Below are 22,336 nucleotides of genomic sequence, written 5' to 3'. Positions count from 1 at the left end.
CATGGTTAGCAGAAGATAATGAAAGTTCTTTGAAGAAGAAGATTGAAGAAGGGTGAAAGCAAGAGAGAGTTGAGTGCAAAGAAGTTGATAGAGTTTGAAAAATTGTGAAGTGTAAAAGAAGAAGAATGAGGCGTATAAGTAAAGGAAAAAGCGGCTAAAATCATGGCCATGATTACCTCGAGAACCGGTGAAAGTATTGTTAAAATCATAGAGTGACGCATGTTCGGTGCATTAAATGCGGAGAAACGTACGTCTAATCAAGCGTTAGAAACTTTTTAGAGGGAATCAAAAACTTTTCCGCCAAAAAAGGTATCTTTACCAACTTTCTGATAACACAAGGATGTGCTACCGAAAAGCAGGAAGACTATTTATATATTGTAAAATCGGTTCGTACTAAATACTCGTATAATAGAACGACATGTGAAATCGAAGACAGACGGAAAGCGAGACGAGTGGAAACCAAGACTGGGGACAGTATCTTTGGTTGGCACCGGGAAGACCCGAAAGGAATATTGCTAATGAAGTTAAACGAATGTCTGCCATCCGACGACATTCAATGAAGAATATTCTGCAGTATTAAATACACAATCCGTTATAGAGATTTTTGACATTCATAGTCGAATGTTACACATTCATCAATGACCCTCATATATGTCATTTAAAATGGGCTTGATCCTAGGGCCTTATTCATTAGATGCAGCTATAAATAGTGCTTCAACAACCATTGTAAGGGACACAAATTTTCTAACAAAATAAGGGCTTGTGAAGTTGGTTGAATGATAATGTAACATTGAGTTGGGATGTCAGAAACTCTTGTGTGGGTAAAAACTTATCTGCACCATCAAATATTTACACCCAATTGAGTTAAATTAACCATGGAAGACAAACTAAAGTATTTTCGTATGCATTTGGACAAAAAAATTGTAATTTTTTTTTATAGAAAAAGTAGTATTTGGAGTTAAGTTAAAAAATAATATTTGAAATTTAAAATTATGTTTGGACATGTATTTCACTTGAAAAAATTATTGAAATTTTGTTATCAGGGAAAAAAATTCCGAAATTTTCGAAAAAATGGTCAAAGCCACTTTTTGGTTGTTGAAAAATTTATTTTTAGAAAATCTTCAAAAGCTTACAAAATTTTATAGACAAATACATTTTTGAAAAATAATTCCTAAAAAAAAGGAAAATTTTTTATGGACAAACGAGTCCTTAGAGTGCTATTTTTAATAAGTAAAAAATTTATTGCCTAAGTCAACTTGGCTTAATTTTTCAAAAGGCTCTGCCTTTCTTCAGTTTGATAATAGGGAGACAAGTTTTAACTCTAGCTCTTAAAACATAAGTTTGAGATTTTCTTGTCCAAATTTTAGTTTGATACTTTTTTAAGATTAAGTAAGATTGTGACTAAGCAAAGCCAAGTGCAATTTTGTGAAGCGCGTGAGTCTATTAATTTTTTGATGTGTTAAAACAAAGGCAAGTGTTTTTTTTGTTAATGTTAAAATATTTATATTGCTAAAAAAAGTTGATTGAAAATACTTAAATAAACTATTGAACAGTCATTAAACTTGGTTTGTCTAAACTAGGGGTGGACATAAAATCCGAAAAATCGAATTCCGAACCGAACCAAATTAATTTGGTATTTCGGTTTCGGTTTTTTCGGTATTTCGGTCTAATTCGGTACTGGATTTTCGGTATTTCGGTTCGGTTTTCGGTTTTATAATTGTACTATTTCAGTAAACCGAAATACCGAAATTTGGTAATATACCATACAGCCCAAACCCAATTACCTATTTTATAGGCCCACGCCCAGCCGCGTCCCACTCCCACCCAGGCCCATCTCCCCCAACTCCCAACCCAAGCCCAATCCCAATCAAATAATCGATTACCCAAGTCAGACACTCAAAGTCTCAGACTCAGTTAATACACTAGGGCTGGGATGTTTACATTAGGGTTTGCTTACTGTTCAGTGCTTAGGAGATATCATCGAGAAGAAGAAGACGAGAATCGACTGCGAGTCTAGGATATCAGTCTGCGAGTCGAGTTACGACCAGTCGACATTCGAGCTCGAGTCTCATCTCATCTTCACCGGTTAACTTCACTACTTTTGTAAGTTTTGTAAGTCTCATCTCATTCTCATGATCTCATCCCAGTACTCGACTACTCTCTGAGGTTTTTTTGAGTTTTTATATTTTTAAGTTTTGAGTTCTACTCTCGACCAGTCGCATAAATTTTTTAATTTCTGATTTTCTGCATCAAACTAATTTAGGGTTATAGGCGGCGATTTCCAGCTCGATTCGATTCCTCACTCCTCACAAATTCCGGGCAAACGAAGTGTCGAAGACGCTGCTGTCCTGTTCCAGTGTTCCGAGCTCGATTCAATTTCAATTTCAAAGGTATGTTTCACTTTCTTTTGGTTGTATTGCTGATTGAATGAACTGTTGTTCCGAGCTTTTCCCTTTAGTAGGAAAATATCATCTGTATCACATTCATACTGTTTAATTCATTTGCTTGTATAATAACAGTTGTGAGTACACGACTATGTGTTAGGCTTACCATATGATTACTTTGTTTAGGTCTGATTTTTAGAACTTTACCATATGAGCAACTAACAATAGCAGACTGCTCTCTTTGAAAATCATAAAATACAGTATCTTCTAGTATGTTGGCTTCTAGAATTTCAAGAAAAGATTTAGTCACTCTCTTATTCTTTAACCCAGGATCATTTGTTGAACAATAGAGTCATTGAAACCTTCAACTTTTTTTGACTTTGGGCTATGAACTACTTGAACCTTTTCCTGTATTCAATAAAAATTAATGGACCTCAAATTTGGCCCCCTCCCTTTTATGTAGATTTTGGTTTCAAAATAACAGTTACTGGGAATTTATGTTTGTATTTGTTTAATTTTGTATGGTAACAAGGTAGTTAATTTGTTGATTGTTACTGATAGCAAGGTAGTTAATTTGTTGATTGTTAATTTATGTTTATATTTGTTTAATTTTGTATAGATGGAAGATACAAGTAAAGTAAGTGATGTTGGTTCTAGTGAAAGTTTACCTATTACGGTAGATAGTAACACCAACACCATTGATAGTCAAGATTCCAAGAAAAGGAAAGCAATGCAACCTAGGTCTGACGTTTGGAACCATTTTGATAAATTTGAGGTTAATGGGGTTGGGAAAGCACGGTGTCGATATTGTAAACAAGCTTATGCTGCTAATTCATCTAAGAATGGAACAACAGGATTGAAGAATCATTTGCTTAGATGCAAAGAATACCCACTTAAAATTGCAGAAGATAATAGTCAAACAAAGATAAATTTTCAATCTTGCCAAAATGATGAAGGATCAATTTGGAAATTTGATCAAAAAGTGGTTAGGAGGGCCTTAATTGAGATGATAGTTACTGATGAACTACCATTTAGCTTTGTAGAAAATGAAGGCTTTAAAAAGTTTATGAGAAAAACTCAACCACTATTTCGTATTTCTTCTCGTAGAACAATAACAAGGAATTGTTATGAAGTTTACGGTGAATTGAGGCAAAATCTAAGAAGTTCTTTTAGAGAAGCACAACCAAAAATTTGCCTAACAACAGACACTTGGACTTCATTACAAAGAATAAATTATATGTGTTTGACAGCCCACTTCATTGATAGGGATTGGAAGTTGCATAAAAGAATACTTAATTTTTGCCCTATCACTAGTCATAAGGGTGAAGAGATGGCTAAAGCTATTAGGGATTGTTTGCTTGAATGGAAATTAGACAAGGTTTTCACTATTACTGTGGACAATGCTTCTTCAAATGATGTCACTGTCAAAGAATTGTCTAAACAGTTAGATATGTGGAAAACTAATATGATGAGTGGTAAACATCTTCATGTGAGATGCATGGCTCATATACTAAATCTAATTGTGCAAGATGGTTTGAAAGAACTTGATGCTTCTGTGACACGTGTTAGAAATATTGTGAGGTATGTGAGATCTTCGCCTGCAAGGACCTTAAAGTTTAAACAGTGTTGTGCACATGTAAAGGTAGAATGTACCAAAACGTTGTGTTTGGATGTTCCTACCAGGTGAAATTCCACCTATTTGATGTTGGATACAGCACAACACTTTGAAAAAGCCTTTGACAAGTTGCATCTTTTTGATGATGGATTTTCTGCATATCAATGTTCTCATCTTTGTGAAGATGGTAGTAATGCAGGTCCTCTTGAATCTGATGATTGGGTGAATGTGAGGAATGTGATAGAGTTTCTTGCAAAATTTCACGATCTAACTAAAAAAGTTTCAGGTTCACGTTATGTCACTTGTAATTCTCATTTTGAGGATGTATCTGAACTTTATTGTCATTTGAAAATGTGTTTAGCTAGTGAGGATGGGCATTTGAGAAAAATGGCTCAGCAAATGCAAGAAAAGTTCAAGAAGTATTGGGGTGAGCCTGAAAAGATGAATAAAATGATTTTTATTGCTTCCGTCTTGGATCCACGTAACAAATTTGAATATGTTGAGGGAGCACTTGAAGAACTTTTTGGGGAGGAAAAAGGGAAGAAAATAAATGCTGAGGTGTATGCTTATATGAATTCTTTGTTTGGAGAGTATCTAAAAAAGTATTCAACCGAATCTTGTCCTCAATCTCCATCTAGTTCTACTGCATCTAACAACACATCTAATACACCTAGTGGGAGTGTTATAAGTGCATCAAAAATAAGGACTAAGCTTAACTTAAAGAAACAAAAGGAAGACAATGGAAGTGGGGGTGCTAAATCGGAGTTGGATAAATACATTAGTGAAGAACAAGAGCCTTTTAGTGAAGAATTTGATATCTTGAGTTGGTGGAAAACACATGCTCCTAGATTTCCTATTCTTTCGGAGTTGGCTCGTGATGTGTTGGCAATTCCAATTTCTAGTGTGGCGTCGGAATGCGCGTTTAGCACTGGTGGCCGTATTCTTGATTCATTTAGGAGTTCATTGACTACTAAATGTGTGCAAGCTCTTATTTGTGTTCAAGATTGGCTTAGAAAAGAGAAGAATCCTATTAGTGTTGAAGAAGACTTGAAGTATCTTGAGGAACTCAAGCTTGGTAAGCTTTAATATTTTGTGTGTATTTTAATTCAAAATAATATATCATGCTTTTTCATTTGTATGACATATTTGATCGTATTATCTTTAGATATGGAAAATAATGGAAGCACTACTAGCATTGTTTGATGTATAGTTGCAACTTGCATCTTGAGTGGTAAGTTTAATATTCTATTTGTTTGGTGATAATGATATACTTAATAGTTTGTAGTTTTGTTTTATTATCATCAAACTATAATATTCTAACTTATGATTTATATTTTTTTAGGTTCAAGTGCAATCATGCCCCGTGCTACTGCTCAACACTCCGATATTTGGGAATACTTTGTGGTGAAAGAAGATAATAGAGAAGTTCGCAAAGTAGAGTGCAAACATTGCTCTCTCTATTTTTGTTGCACTATGTTTAACTATTTAAGACTTTAAGTATTAAGACTGTTAAGACTTAAGACTTAAGACTGTTGCAGTTGCAGACTTGCAGTTGCAGTTGGCCAGTTCAGTTGCCATGTGTTTAAGTGTTAAGACTGTTTTTGTTGGACTGTGTTTTTATTGTACTGTGTTTAAGTGTTAAGTGTTAACTGTTAAGTTGATTGCCAGATCTGGCGTGCAAGTTTGCAACTGCAGATTGCCAGATTGTGAAGTTGTTGTCTGGAGCAGAATAATATGTTATTCTTGTTTCAGGCTTTTAGCCATGATCCATGTGCACATTGTGCAGTTGTGCAAACACTTTAGCATTGATTATTCATTGATTGTTAGCATTGATTATTTGATTATTCATTGATTCCTGCAGTTGTGCAAACACTTTAGATCGTGCAAACACTGCAGTTGTGCAACCACTTTAGAATTTAGATTGTGCAAACACTGCAGTTGTGATTCCTCTTCCAATTGTGCATGTGCAGTTGTACATTGTTAGGTTAGGCGTTAGCATTTAGCAATTTAGCATTGATTATTCATTGATTGTTAAACCGAAACCGTACCGAACCAAAATAATAAATACCGAACCGTACCGAAATATTTTGGTATGGTATTTGGTATACACAATTGATAAACCGAATACCGAAATACCGAACCGAAATTCTTACATACCGAACCGAAATACCGAACGCCCACCCCTAGTCTAAACTGAGAGAAAGGTATAATTTAGGGAATTTTACACCCTATAGAAAACCTTAGTACCCTATTTATTTTAAATAAATACCATTTTAAAATATTACATCCTATAAATACCTTTTATCCTTTATAGCAAACTATCTAATTATAGTTACATCCTATATTTAAGGCACCATATATGCTAAATAATATTTTTCTCTCTCCTTTTTAGTATTTTCTCTCACATAATTACCGTATATCTACTCTAAACACGTTCTCTCTTTCTTTTTGCATACACTTTACTCTCTTCTCCCACAAACCCACGTTTCATAACTCTTCTCCCACACAAATTCTCTATTTCTCCGCCATTATCAATCCCACATTCAAAATATATCTTAAAATTTGGTAAGTTTTCTCCTGGTAAGTTTACTTCTTCGAACTTTGATATCATTAATTTGGTTCTCTAATTTTTATACAGATTTTTCATAAATTTCTGAAACAATAACCATTGGTATTGTTTGATCACCAGGAAGCTTTGGTTTTTCTCTTCAATGGCGAATTCAATGCCACACAAGATGATAATCAGAAGTATACCCACCAAAATTCTCAATTTTGATGGGCCCTCTTTCTCGTTGCAAATAACTCAAGGGGAGTCGGATTTTGCAGGTAAGTTAGCAACTACAGTTTCACAGAGAAGAATTAAATTACACAATGACAAGTCGAAAGAAGTCCAAGTTGAGAAATCTTCAAAAGAAACAAAAAATCCAGTTGTTTCAAAGATGAAAAGACCTATGAATGATTCTTCATGTGTCAATGTAAAGGAAGTCGCTGCAAAAAAAAACATCATATACACGACACCAAAAGGTAATTGCTATTGTATCAATATGCATTCAAAGAAACTTATATGTATTCATAATTATTCAAGTTATTTTACATGTACAATGTTGTATTCGTATGTATCTGGTTGTATTTAAATATATTTAGTTTTATTCAGTTTCACATTTTTGTACTATTTGGTATTACTGTATTCAGTTGTATTTATAAGTATGTATATGTATTCTTATGTATTTTGATAGTTTGTAACTGTTCAATTTTCCAGTATGTTTTTAATTGTATTCATATGTATTCATCTTAGTTATTTTTTGTTTGCAATTGTTCAATTTTTCAGTAAGTTTTTAATTGTATTCATATGTATTCTGCTTACTTATTTTTTATGTCATGTGTGTTGTAGCTAGTTTTTTAATATGTATTTAGCCTTGTCAATGTATTTAGTTGTATTTGTAAGTATTTATGTCAGATGTACTGTAATATATTCTGTGTATTCAGTTATATCTATACTTCTAAGTGTATGTAGTTGTATTCATATATATTCATGCAAGATTTACTATGAAATATGCTTTGTATTCAATTGTATTTACATGTATTTATTCTTGTTAAATGCAGGGAATTAATTTTTTTGTGAAACACCAGCCAAAATTTGCACCCCATATCAGTGTTTATACTAATACTGATATAGTCTCCCAGCTAAAAGAGAACCTTACTCCTGATCAGTACCAACAACTTGACAATACTTGCTTTGGCTCATTTCTTCAAATGAAGCGCTGTGAAGTTCAACATCAACTCTTTAGATGCTTCATGGCTCTCTAGTTAGAAGGCACTCCTAACGATGTATTTGCATTACACGTCAATGGTACTTCATTACATTTCACATTAAGGGAGTTTGCGATTGTGACTGGCCTCAAATGTGTTGGTAATAATGAAGATTTTGAGTTTAGTGAAAAGTTTCCTAACCGGCTTATTGAGACTTACTTTGGAGGTGCTAATCTTGTCAAGAAGGAACAATTGATGAAATGCTTTGCTGACAAAAACTGGGGTCCCGACAATGATGGTGATGCCTTGAAGATATCTTTGTTGTATTTCATACACACCTTCATTTTTTTATCCGAGAAGAATAGTACAACTATACCAAGGCTACATTTTGACTTGGTAGAGAGTGGGCGCTATTCTGAATATCATTGGGGTTTAAAAGCATTTGAAATGCTAACAAAATCGATTAGCATAAAGATGAATGCTGAGAAGAAGTATTACAGGATAGCTGAGATGCCACTGGCTATGCAAGTATGGTTTTATGAGTGTTGTTCAGTTGTTGATTCCAAAATTGCACTCCGAGTTGATGACGTGGTCCCCAGAATACTCAATTGGAGAACCACCGGATATCAGCCAACCTTTGCTTATCTGATGAACGACATATTCAATGACACCGAGAACATGGTAATATACAAATTGTATTATTGATAGTTTATATTTTAGTAATAATTAATAGGCATACATTTGCATATAGAAGTATGCAGTTGCATTCAGATACATTTTTGGTGATGTAATACCTGTTGTAGTTTCAGTTGTCATATTCCCACAAATATGCTGCATACAAATGCATCCAGATTACTCATACATTTGCATACAAGAGACTGCATTCATTTTCAGGGGATGCATACAGCATAATACATTTGTATACAAATACATACAGATAGAAAATATTTGTATTATCAGCTGCATACAGACACAAAATACAGTTGCATACATTTTTAGGGGATGCATACAACAATATACATTTGTATACATATGCTTACAGATATAAATACTTGCATACAGATTCAAGATACATGTATACAAATGTATAGGGACTAATAAACAGCAGCATACACTTGTATACAAATGCATACAAAAACTGTATACATTTGAATACATCTAATGCATACAAATGCATTCATATGCATACAACAATATATAGTTGTTGTAGCCTTCATTATTAATTTTTTATACAATTGCATATTATTTCCAAATCATTAGTGCTGCCAGATCTGCATTTGTATACAATTGCATTTTATATTCAATACAAATTTCAGTTTGTATTCCAGATCTGCATTTGTATGTTTCTAGTAAGACTTTGATTGTATTTCGTTTTTCAGATTGTTTACAAGGACATCAGTCCAAGCAATATAGAGCTTGTCATTATTCAGAATCCTCCTGTAGGCGCCGATGTTGAGAAGAGACCTTCTCCTGCTCATTTAGACAAATCGGGAGATGATTCGGATGACTTTTCTCCTACACCCGAGCTTCAATGTAAGAAGAAACATGTTACAAGTGTTGGTCCATCTTCATCACCACCCCATAAAAAGCGCAAGGAACACGAAAGGCATCCTAACGAAACAGAATATCAACCCAAGATTCCTCTTGTTTGTGTATCCGAATTTGGACATAAAGTTTTGCATGACAATCAGCTACAAGATTCCCAAAATGACGAAGTATCTTCTTTGAGGAAAGACCTAAATTCATTCAAAGAATACGTGAGTATTTAACCACAAATTAAACATTACAGTTTAATGAATAGCATTCATATATTTTTGGCGCAATCTTATAATTATTTTTGTATTGTTAAGGTTGTGGGAGAGTTCAAGTCTTTAAGAACATTGATCAATGATAACTTCAAGAATCTTTTTGACCATCTTCAACAAAATCAGCAAACTGAAAGTTTACACCAGAGAAAGGAACCCATAGGGAGACGTGATGATGGCACTGACACAAATGTCAGAGATAATGTTGAGGTATACCATTCTTAACATATTGAGCATTTGTTTATATCTCCTGCTTGTTGTTATAATTAAATAATTGTATTTATAAATGTTGTATGTATTCGACTAGCCTTTAACTGCCTCACTAAACTGATAAATGCATCGGCCAACACATGTATTTAGTTGTATTCATATATGTGTTAACCTTAATATGTAAATGGAACTAACTACTGTATTTAAACATATTCAGTTGTATCTTGATGTATTCTGATTTTTATTTCTTGAATATGTGTGATGTATTTCAAACTCCCATTTACATTACCAAAATCTATTTTCTTACTACACTTATATGTATTTAACTGTATTGTAACATTAAGTTAATACACTAACAATGAAACATACAACTAACAGAAACAAGTGCTTAATGATCAATGTTTGGAGTATAGAGGAGAGGGGAAAACTACATCAGAGGTGCCGTCCAACATACCATCTACTGGTCAAGAGGGTGTATCTACAGAATTCTATGTATCTCAATTTGAGCTGGACGACAAGTTTCTTCCCGGTCAAATTCCAGAAACTAGAATTGTGATTCACAATAATGAAAAAAAGCTGAATCAACCCCAATACCATCTCATAGGAATCGGCGACCAAGTAGATGGTACTCTTCGCCTTATGAGTCTAACTTCGACTCCACAGGTTAGTATTTTTGTAAAGTAAAGATTCAGCTTTCCTCAAGGTTTTTAAATTTAAAAGTCTCTAATCACGAATTCAATGAACAATAGGTACCTCAGTAAAGTTGACTCCCATTTTTAAAAAAAGACACCCTTTTGAGGATGATTCAATAACGGGGCCACATCCTACGTTAATCATTCAGGAATATGACAAATGGGTTCGTGATGGTCTTCTCGCTAGACATGATCAGAGGTGAGTTTTCCCCCGGTATGTGTATTAAGTTTTTATATTTTAAAAAATGTATATAATATTTTTTATACCATACTTGTAGAAGTAATTTGGAAGACCATTACAAGAAGAACAAGTTAACACTTCATATACCATTGGATTTTGGAGTTGATCAAGTTAATTCAAAAAATTGGTTTTACCTTCTATCGTTTGATGGGAAGCTATGGGATGACAACGTAAGTTTTTTTCCCATAACTGACTAATTTTATTTGAATAACAACATGCTGTTTTATTCAGCTATATTCAGCTGTATTATTCATTTGCATTCAACTGTATTAAGCTGTATTCAACTGTATTCAAGCTATAGTCAGTTTAATTGAACTGTATTAATCAGCTATAGTCAGCGAATTCAATTGCTATATTCACCTTTATTCAACTTCTGCATTTAGTTGTATTCAGCTGTATTTTGGTGTATTCAGATGTATTCAGTTATAGTTAGTTGAATTGAACTGTATTAATCAGCTATAGTTAGTTGTATTCAATTGTTATATTCAGCTTTATTCAACATCTTTATTCAGTTGTATTCAGCTAATTTCAATTAAATTCAACTGTTTTAATCAGCTGTAGTCAGATGTATTCAACTGCATTTCTCTGTATTTAGCAGTATTCAACTGTAGAAAGTCATATTGAAGTCTTTAAATCATAAGTAGTCAATTGTATTATTCAGCTATATTCAGTTGTTTTCAATTGTTTTAATCAGATGTAGTAAGTTATAGTCAGTTGTAGTCAACAGTTTTATTCACATACAATATGTTGTATTCAACTGTATTTTTCATATGTATTTCTCTGTATTCAGCTATATTCTTTAATAGTTTGATTAATTGGACTCACACCATGTACTTAACTTTGTGTATAGCATATTGAAGTCATATTCTACTATTTGAGAAAGAAGGGAAAGTACAATCAAACAAGCAACTTCAAGTATACAACTGTTGATTGTATATTCAAGACAAGAATCGCTGAAATATTCGACAGGTATGCTGATACAGATAGTAATGCTAATGTAGCCAAAGAAGAGGATGTGGTATGTGAGTACATGAGAGGCTACAGATTGCATGCAAATGTACATTGGCATACTGTGGATAATGTCATGATACCAGTCAACTTGAAGGACAAACTAAACTGGGTATTGGCTGTTGTCTCATTCAAGGAGAGATGTATCAAAGTGTATGACTCGTATAGATCTGCAGGTCATGATGCTTATGTAGTTTCTGAGATTGATAAGCTAGCTAAGCTTGTACCTCTATATCTATCAATCAGTGGCTTTTACAGAGATAGTCAAGGCATAGATTGGTCTACTTACTCAGCATACACTGACAAGTCACATAATGATCCCTTTGAAGTTTTTTTCATTTCAGATCTACCTCAACAGAAAGTTGGTAGCATGTAAGTATTCAAGCATCATTATTGTATGTTATATACAAATCTAATTGTATGCATTATTTTTAATTGTTTCAATTAATTATTTTTTAGGGATTGTGGGGTGCATGTTGCAGCATACGCAGAGTTTCTGAGCACTCTTGGAGAGATTCCACAAATAACATTTCATTCCTCTCTACTTCGTCAAAGATATGGTGCTCTCCTCTGGGACTATGCTATGCGGAAGATAGACGTTGATGCCATAAGCGAGAATGGAGCACCTTCAAAGATTGCTAGGCAAATCACGGAGTCAGATTCAAGGATGCAGATAGTGTTAGAGTAGCTTTAGGTTATTGTAGTTTTGGAGTGTAGTTTCAAGATGAATACTATTTTGAGTAGTTTTTGGTGTAAATGGTATTTAGTTTGAAAAACTTATCACTTTATCAACAATGTTCGTGTATGACAATTGCAACTTTTCAATCATTGTTTCACTGATTTGTTCATAAGTATTCATGCTTATTCTTCAGTTTGGATACATATTTATCTTACAGGATTCACGTATGTGTTAATACCAAGCAACTTTACTTGAACACGTTTTAGTTAATGAACATGTTAATGTCAAAGTCAGAAACTTTATGTATGCTGATGGTAGGTTATATAAAAGAATTCAGATGTATTTTTTCTGGATTCAGTTGTATTTAACTGTCAAGTTCAGTTGTATTCAGTTGTATTAAGTAGCATCCATTTAGATGTATCTTCCAAGTTCAGATAACACATATTAAAAAACACAATTTCAGATATATTAAACAGGTTTTACGTAATCAGTTGTATTCAGATGTACTCAGTTGTATTCAACTTGTTTTATTCAGCAGTAGTTAGTTGTATTTAAGTGTATTATTAAGCTGTATTCAATTGTATTTTGATGTATTCATTTACATTCAGTGCTACTCAACTGTATTATTCATAAAAATACTTCAGTTGTATTTTTTAGTATTCATCCATACTGAGTTATACTCAACTGTATAGTGCATATGTATTTATCTGTATAAAAATATTTCAACTATATGTATTCAGAAACTATTCACGAAAGTCATTTCAGAATATATTAATTGACAATGAGAATTTATTACTTGACAATGTTAACATAAGTATTGACAAATCGTTGAAGCACTAATACATGTCAGAGTGTTAACTATTTATTACGTGGAGCATTTCTACACGTTCGCTTGTTATGTCCTCCCTGCCCACATATGCTACATGAATGTTGATTTTTCGGCTGCAGCAATTCACTTAATGTTTTATCGCGCTTCTTCTTTGGCCTTCCAGGAGGTCTTTTCCATTTGGGCGGTAATACAACCTCCTCTGCAACATGTTCTGGTATATTCCAGTCATTTCTGTCCGGTAGCGGGTACACTGGCAAATCATATGTCATTACAATTGTATTTGGTTTGTAATAGTTAGAGCAATATTCTTCTGGCATTAGAAACTTGCTCTTCAATACAGCCCAAGCATGTGGGCATGGCAATTCATCAACTTGGAACCTCCCACAAACACATTTTCTCTCTAACAGGCAGACTGTGTAATTCCTCCCACCATCGTTTTTCGTATGTAAGTATTCAATTGATGGTACCACCTACATTTAAAAATAGAAATATAAGTTTTGAGCACATATATCTAAATTACCAAATGTATAATGCTGAATTAATAAGTTACATACAACTGAAATTTTTGCATATAGATGAATACATCAAATATTTAGACCAGCACAATACCAACTGCTATTAGTGCAGAACTTATCAGAATTCTGTTGTACTTTAGGCAACATGATGCTAACAAAAGCATTAGAATCATACTTTAGAAGCATTTGAATTGAACTGTATTAATCAGCTATAGTTAGCTGTATTCAATTGTTATATTCAGCTTTATTCAACATCTTTATTCAGCTGTATTCAGCTAATTTCAATTAAATTCAACTGTTTTAATCAGCTGTAGTCAGATATATTCAATTGCATTTGTATTCAAGATGTATTTAGCTGTATTCAGTTGTATTCAATTAATCAACTGTTTTAATCTGCTGTACTTTAGGCAACAGGATGCTAACAAAAGCATTAGAATCATACGTATTGACAATACATATTAAAATTACATATAATACAACTTTGTTAGTTATATTCTGATGTATTCCAATAGTTTTTGCAGCATGCTTTTAGTTATATTCAGTTCTACTCATATCAGATCTACAGAAAAATATATCTTTTATGAGTTTGAATATAATTGTATTCATATGTATTAATGGTAGTTCTACTTAAAAAATCATTGTATTCAGTTGTATTCATGCCATTAATTCAGTAACAATTAAGCTATATACAACAATGACGTTAAAATATAACTTACAGTCATACGTGTAGACATTTCCTCATTCAAAGTCAGCATCTTCTGGTATTTTTTTTCAAGCGTCGTGTATGTCTGTGTAGCTTCTTTGCGGTTACTACAATTCCAACGTCCAAACATCTTCCTAACTTCTTCGAGGAAGTCGTATATTGGCAATTCCCTTGCTGAAACTAGTGCAGCATTGATTGACTTAGCAATATTTGACGTCATTGTCCATCCCCTGTTAACAGGTGCATACAACCTAGTCCACTTTTTGTAACCAGCTAACTCTAAGTATTCTTTCACCCTAATATCTACCTTCTCCATCAGATTGTCAAATTCAGCTTGTGTGTATGCTTTTGCCATAGAGAAGTATATCTCGCTCAACTTGGCATGACTCTTTTTGAATTTCTTATATACGTTGTTCCATAGATGCCATATACAAGCAAAATGCGGTACATCTGGATACACTCTCGATACAGATTTAATGATACTCTCATTTCTATCTGAAACGATGCACATGTTTTCCCTTTCACTGTATGCTATCTTGAATTGCTCAAAGAACCACGTCCAAGCAACATCGTTCTCTGAATCAATAACACCATATGCTAGTGGCAATATATGACCTGTAAATACAATTGAGTATAATTATTTTTAAAAAATGTATTTCAATATTTAAAAATATTAACAGATTGTATTATAAATTCAGATACTCACCTGCACCATCCAACGTGCTTGCCGAAACGAATGTCCCGGTGTAGTAAGATTTTAGGTGACTTTCATCCACAACAACAATGGGTCTACAATGATCAAACCCCCTTATAAAGGCATACAAGGATATATACACGTACATGAATTTATTTTTTGGAGATTTTACCATTCTTATGTGGGAACCTGGATATGTCATATCCATTGTATATAAGTATCCTGGTAATTTTTTGTATGAATCAGCCGGTTCACCTCTCAGAAAATTCATTGCCTTTTCTTTAGCCCTCCACGCCAACATGTAGTTAACGTCTACACCTAAATCTGATTTCACATCATCAATAATATCCCTTGGAGTGTATTTCCTCTTATGGTTTGTAAGCTTAGGCCTTATCATACCACCTATAAGGCTGCTACTAGCCTGCCGCTGCTCATACACCTTGTCCTTCAGCGGACATGTATGGTTATCATTGAATTCTCTCACTTTGAATAGTTCTGATTTGTTAATACTTGAAGCCTTAAACCTCCATTCACAATCTTCTGAAATGCATAATAATGCATAGCTGCAAAGAATTAATTATTTTACATTTGATTAACATAAGTGTTTACAAAAAATGCAGCTCATATACAGACAAATATAATCTGACATAGATACATCCTGACATCTATATATATAAATTTTTATACTACTGAATTCCATTATAGTTATATGCGTTTGAATACAATGAATACAACTGAATACACTTGTTTGTATATGCATATACTTAATACCACAGTAGACATAATAAGAAAATAATTAGAGCCACTGTTGTATATTTATACCAGTAAAATACATATGAATACATGTATTTAAATTCCCTAAACAAACATATGTTTACTTCATCTGTGATCATCTAGATGAAATACACAAATACGCATAAATACAACGACGTTAAACTTACAGCTCGAACAAATAATCGAAAATACAACGGAAAAAAAATTTAAATACATGCAAAACTGACAACATTAGACCTATCAACACGGAATTGAAACCTTTGAGCTATAGCATAATTCAACGGAAATTTTTTTTAAATACATGCAAACCTGACAGCATTAGACCTATCAACACGGAATTGAAACCTTTGAGCTATAGCATAATTCTCCATCATCTCTTTCAATGTAGCCTTATCCTTATAAACTTGTCCAGCCATAACCTCCTTTTGATTAGTTTTTGAAATTATCAAATCCTTGTGGAGTTCGAACACTCCAATCGCTTCTCCGGAATGACAAAATCTAGAGCCAGTGTATCATCTGTATCGGAATCGTACCTTTGAACTCCTTCGTCTATTTGCACAATGTCACCTTGATTTAAACTACCTCCGGATATAAGATCTTTTTCGATAGTTTTTATGCACAAAGGATACATCCCAAATTCTCTGTTCTCTTTTTTCAATTCTACATAAACTCTGTAACCCATATCATTGTGTATTTCCATTGGTGTGCAATTTCCTTCTACTTTGTATTGTATTTTAATGGTCTTGGAGCTCAAATCGATACCCAGTTGATTTGAAATTGAAACAACCAGATCATTAAAGGAGGCATACTCCTTTATCAGTATTCCCTCAATTGAAAAATCGATGTAATTGCCCTCATCGTTCCACTTGCCAGAATGACGCAACAAAATTGTTAAACTTGCCGTATGTATAGAAGATGAATACCTTATTTTGTATATAATTTGTATCAATCGAAAAAAAAGAGAAGAGAATGGAAGAAGTTCGATCAGATGTTGCTCTGTTTTTTCGCTGTATTCACGTTTCTAAGATGCTGTCTTTGAGCAGAATACAGATTAATGTGTACTAGTTTTAGTTCGTTGAGTTAATTTAGGAGAATATCATGTGATTTGATTTCCTTCCGTTTTTAACGAGTTTAACCTTCCAGATTCTGCGTAGATACGTTACTGTATTTTACGTTAAAGCCGCTTAAATACAGTTAAATACATATCAGATTTAGCTGGAATTCCTGTTTTTACGCCTATTTTTTTGGTTGTATTAATGAATACAACATCTCAAATACATGAAATACATTGTATAAAAACATAAAAGATATCTATAACACGTAATATAGCAAAGGGTATCTATAAATGGCTAATTAGACCTAAAAGATGGTGCTTGATGAAAAATTCTCTGGAGATAAACATACTGAGTACTAATTATGTATTAAGCATAGTTTTTGGATCTTTTTCTCCTTTTCCCCCATATCGTGAATACTAACTTCAATTGATAGTAATTCATAATCCTGCTCGATACATGACTGTAGGAGTGTTCAGGGTTCGGTTTGGGTCAGTTTTTTCCTAAAAAGAAATCAAATCAAATACGTCGGTTTTTTAAATATTGGAACCAAACCAAACCAATTAAGTCGATTTTTTATCGATTCGGTTTTTGTTAGTTTTTGTCGGTGGTTTTTTCGGTTTTTTCGGTTATTTATCGAGTTATTTCTTAAATATGAGACATATACTACCAAACACATATTCCGGCGACTACATTTTCAACGTAACACTATCAAATCAATTGCTCGATGAGAAATCTATCATTTACCAAGATATATTGGTGATAATTGAATCAAAATAGTGATGAATATTTAAGTACTCAACTAAAAATAGATTATTTTTAACATGAAATAAATTCTTGTATTTATCAAAAGAAAACTACCAATCAAACTAAAATGTAAAGGCAAAGAATTAGACTATCATAATAGCAAAGAACTAGACTAAAAATACAAATGACTAATATATACTATAAAATTTTAGAAACTTTATATAAAAATATACATAATATATATATAATAAATTTAAATAGCTACTTTTATACTCGGGTTGGTTCGATTTTTTAGATTATTTTTTTATTAAAACCAAAATCAAACAAAATTTGATCGATTTTTAAAATTCAAAATCAAAACCAAACCAAATCTAAAAAATAGCAATTTTTTTGATTGGTTTGGTTCGATTTTCGAATTTTTGAAAACACCCCTGCATGACTGGATAGGCAGAAAAAGGAACACAAAAAAAACCAAAAAAATTGAAGTTGAAGAACTCATTGTTATAGCTCCATTGACCGTGGCAAAGCCGAGGCTATAGAGTTCTTTCTTTCCTTTTCTCTTTCCATTTTTATTTTCCCTTCTTTTTGGCTTTTCAATAATGGCGAATTTACGGTTAAAATTCATATGTATTCGACTTGCATCAAATAAATTGAACGAAAGTAGTAAACTTTAAAATATTGGCATATCCATTGATTATACCAAATACTAGAAATAGATAAAAAAAATAGAAAAAATACATATCTAAAGTTTCGATATAAATCTTTTCTTTTTCACGATGTTAGTTAAATCTAACAATGAAAATATGTTAAATATTCGACAAAGGAAAAAAAAAAAAAGCACTTTACAAGACTATAAAATTGCTCAATAATATTATTTAAATGATTACTTTAAACTTATCCTAACATAGAGATAATTTGTGCCATTAAAGTGCACAGACAACAGTCAAACGGCGTCGTTACCCCTTTAGAATTTCTAGAGTGTTCCAGCAAAGAACATTTCATTACCGTATCCTCGATTCCACCTCTCTGCTCAGCAGCTCATCGTGGTAAGCTCCCACTTCCTTCCTCTGTTTTTTTCTTGCTCTATGTATATCTGAGAAAGAGAAATGACTAAAATGTTACGGAATTAACCTTGGTGTGACTGTACAGACAGACGGATTTAGGCTTTCAAATTTATATCAGTTGGTGCCAGCTTAGTTAAATATATTTTTTTTTGAAAAATTAACTGTGTTTATATACTTCTGTGTCCCAATTTATGTGCCGCATTTTTCGTTTTAGTTTCTTCGGAAAAGAATGACTATCTTTCTATATTTGGAAATAACTTAACCTTAAACTTTCTGTTTTGGCCTTAATGAAATAATTTATAATTACACAAAATGTTCATTTTTGGTTACAAGTTTTAAAAGTTTTTTTTTTTCTTAAACTCGGTCAAACAACATTACATAAAATGGGATGGAGGGAGTAGTTTGAGTTGATGGTTGTGGGTGCGGCAGCACGCCCATTGCCTACGTGTAAACTGGACACACTTGGTGGGGATTGGGGAGAGTGAATGATTTGCTTAGATCTTTGTAAAAGTGTGCTTAAATTGCTAAAGCTCCTTGTATTATAGTTGGAAAGAAGCTTTATTGTTGTATGTTTGATTTGTTAAAGTTCACTCGGTTCTGTATACTATCACATTTTGAAAAATATGTTCTGGGTTTTTGGGAAATATTTCTAATTGTCTTGCTTACAGAAGCTTAATATAGATTGGAAATATTGATCTAGAAGGAATTTTCTTCATTAAGTAAATATTGATTTGGTTGGACAACATATATGTCCCACTTTTCTGTTTTGAACAACAGTCTTTGAACTAAAAAAGAGGAAAAACAGAAGTTTTTGCAATAAAATTTGACGCTGTTTAGTTGATAGTATGAGGTGAATCCTTGATGAATAAGCACTGAATCCTAGAGTTGTTATGCCATTTGAATATAGAAATGGAAAAAGAACGTGAAAGCTCTTGGTCTTGATGTGAAGTTTACATTCTTAAGTTTTCTGCTACTTGATATTGGAATTTCTTTTTGTTGCCTTTGTTCTCCTACGGTCAACCACAAATGTATTGTACGTGGACAAGTTAACTGTCTGGAATGAGCATCATTCTTTGTTCTGATAGCAAAACTTACACTTCGTTTGTTGCGGTGGAAAGTAGGGGTATTAGGAGGGGACAACGAATATTTCCCTTACTTGGTTAGGTAAGATATCAGGGGTACGCGAAGCCTTCATTAATTTAGGCGGAAAAGAGGAAATACATGACTCTTACTTCCCTGTCAGTTGTACCAAACACATGACGGGAAGCATGTATCTTTTCGGGAGAAGTAGAAACAACAGTTTTACGAGCCCCTAACATTCGACTCTCTTTTCTTGATCCAAACAATGTATTAAACTGAAACTAAAAATAAAGTTTTTAGGTCATATATACAGCTATAACTACTCATTAGTGTTCTGTCCGAATTTGTGGTATTTCATATGGTAGGTCGCCGATCGTACTGAACTCCTCAAAATTATTCATATGTTCCTTGCAATAAACTTTAACATAAATGCTTCACCACATTATGAAGCTCAAGATATTATGATCTTATGATTTTAATTAACTCTTTAAATCTAATGTGGCGACAGTGTTCTGTTACAATGCTGCTGTTAATAGTTCTTTTACAACAACAACAACCTAGTAAAATCCCACTAGTGGGGTCGGGATGTTAATAGTTCTTTTGCTGCACTAAAATCAGCTTGATAATGTCATGAGTTCTATTTGCTTTTGAAGTAGAGCGCCAAGGGCTCGGGCCTTTCCTTTCCTAAGCGCTCAAATTTCTGTCTTACCGGATTTTAGGTTATCTTTCAGTTGTTGGAGTTCAACAATGGCAACAAAGTACATCATTGGTTCAGTTTTGGGATCATTTGCAATTGCATATGTTTGCGACGTTGCTATTGCAGACAAGAAGCTGTTTGGAGGCAAGTACGGACTATTCTTTTACTTTGATTTTGACTTTGGTCTTGCTAACAGACATTCATGTCATTTCATACAGGTACTACTCCACATACTGTTGCAAACAACGAATGGTGGAAAGAGACGGACAAAAAATTCCAGGCATGGCCTCGCACTGCTGGTCCCCCAGTGGTTATGAATCCCATCAGCCGCCAAAATTACATTGTCAAGTCTTGACTGATGATATTCGCTCCCGTGCTGGATTAAGTTGCTTGGTCTCAGTTTCCTTTCAAGCAAAGTTGTGTGATAGTTCGGTTGTAATAAATGTTTCTTCAGTTTGTGCACCTATGTGTACTATCTTGTATCAGTTGAATCAACTATGAAGGATACATGATCAAATGGATAAGATTAGCTACTTATGTCTTGACTTATATATATGTTGATTCTCTGCTTTGTGTGTAACTTTGTTTCAGGCTAAACTAATAAAATATTTATAAAAGGTGCATACAATAGACGCTTGTGTGGTCTGACTTTTTCTTGAATCCCACGCATAAGGGGGGCTGCCCTTTTTTAAAAGGCGCATACCCCTAGTGTTATAGTTATCTTGCTTGACAGTGATCCCAAGTTTTTTATAGCAGCAATGCTCTTCTTCTATTTGTATTAATGCCTCTATGGGTTATGATCACATAACACTAATTATGTTTACACCATATTTTGTCTATAGGACACAAACATTGTAAAATTCAAAGATAGGAATTTTTCAGTTTGTGATTTCCAATTGATATATTTGTATCCGGGTAAAGGTATATGCCTAACCTCCTACCACAATAGTGGCTTTTGATTAAATAAAATTGACGTAATTGTATACTTTCTTTGGTCGACTATGATTCCCTACTATTGTTTGAGCAAAAGGGGAAATATTATCAGTTAATTAGTAGGAAAGAGTCCAGAAGATTAGAGCAGCAGATTGATACGCTACTATTATGTGTTTTTGTCAATCGGATGTCCTCTAAGGGTCAACAAAATTTTGACCATTTCCTGATTTGTTTGTCATCTTTGTGATTATCCATATCGTTCAGCGGCGAAGCAAGGAATTTTGCAAAGGGTGTTCAACATTTAATATATATCAATAAAAAGTAATTTTTGACTATATACATAGTATGATTTTCTATATCCAAGTATAATTTTCTGATGAAGGTTGTTCAATTAAACGCCCTTCATTCTACGTAGCTATGCCACTGATATCATTCCACATTAATTGGATATCCATGAAGCTTCCAAATTAATTGATTGATATGTGGAAAAACTTTGTATTAGCATCAACCTCATTATGCCAATTTATTCTGGATTTGGATCTTCAACATGCCTCTTCTTGTTTAAATGTTTCATTAAAATCTTCGGTGAGTTCCTTATTGAGATTTAATAAGAAATAGCTATGTTTCTTTGAAGAGCTCTTTGAATGCCTTCAAGTAATATATTTTCCTTTCCAAATTTCCATCCTCTCATATTTTTAGTAAATTATCTATTGCGTCAATAATGCTCGTCTGATTTAGCGAGGACTCCTGGATAACATTTGGAAAATTTGGGTGGATCTTCCATATTGTTTCGAATCTAATAAGTGTGTGTTAGTATTTATATTCTACTAGTCTCCGGTAACGTGTGTTGCACGTTTGTTCCCT

General features: G+C 33.3%; 2 protein-coding genes and 1 long non-coding RNA gene across 4 annotated transcripts; 2 read left to right on the top strand and 1 right to left on the bottom strand.

The window, feature by feature from the left end:
* Nucleotides 1–2,072: 2,072 nt before the first annotated feature.
* Nucleotides 2,073–3,085, top strand: LOC138884331 (uncharacterized). The gene is made up of 3 exons (XR_011404502.1): nucleotides 2,073–2,103; nucleotides 2,264–2,390; nucleotides 3,004–3,085. It is a non-coding gene; the product is annotated as an uncharacterized lncRNA (long non-coding RNA).
* A 10,157-nt stretch (nucleotides 3,086–13,242) lies between these two features.
* Nucleotides 13,243–16,315, bottom strand: LOC104218614 (uncharacterized). Its single transcript, XM_070164124.1, has 4 exons — nucleotides 16,209–16,315; nucleotides 15,138–15,688; nucleotides 14,445–15,046; nucleotides 13,243–13,683 (listed from the first exon to the last, which is right to left on the bottom strand). Exons 1-4 carry the CDS (start codon nucleotides 16,313–16,315, stop codon nucleotides 13,243–13,245), a joined length of 1,701 nt encoding a protein of 566 aa, XP_070020225.1.
* A 2,264-nt stretch (nucleotides 16,316–18,579) lies between these two features.
* Nucleotides 18,580–21,088, top strand: LOC104232498 (uncharacterized). Of its 2 annotated transcripts, none has more exons than XM_009785722.2 (3): nucleotides 18,580–18,744; nucleotides 20,574–20,683; nucleotides 20,758–21,088. In XM_009785722.2, the coding sequence occupies exons 2-3, from the start codon at nucleotides 20,590–20,592 to the stop codon at nucleotides 20,892–20,894; spliced, it is 231 nt and encodes a 76-aa protein (XP_009784024.1). In that variant the 5' UTR covers nucleotides 18,580–18,744; nucleotides 20,574–20,589; the 3' UTR covers nucleotides 20,895–21,088. The 2 variants fall into 2 exon arrangements, with proteins under 2 accessions (XP_009784024.1, XP_009784023.1); XM_009785721.2 differs by having other exon boundaries at nucleotides 18,660–18,744; nucleotides 20,562–20,683.
* Nucleotides 21,089–22,336: the final 1,248 nt, after the last annotated feature.

Source organism: Nicotiana sylvestris, chromosome 12 (genome assembly GCF_000393655.2).
Source record: "Nicotiana sylvestris chromosome 12, ASM39365v2, whole genome shotgun sequence".
In the NCBI taxonomy this organism is placed as follows: domain Eukaryota; kingdom Viridiplantae; phylum Streptophyta; class Magnoliopsida; order Solanales; family Solanaceae; genus Nicotiana; species Nicotiana sylvestris.
This window is presented reverse-complemented; position numbering and strand designations above follow the sequence as displayed.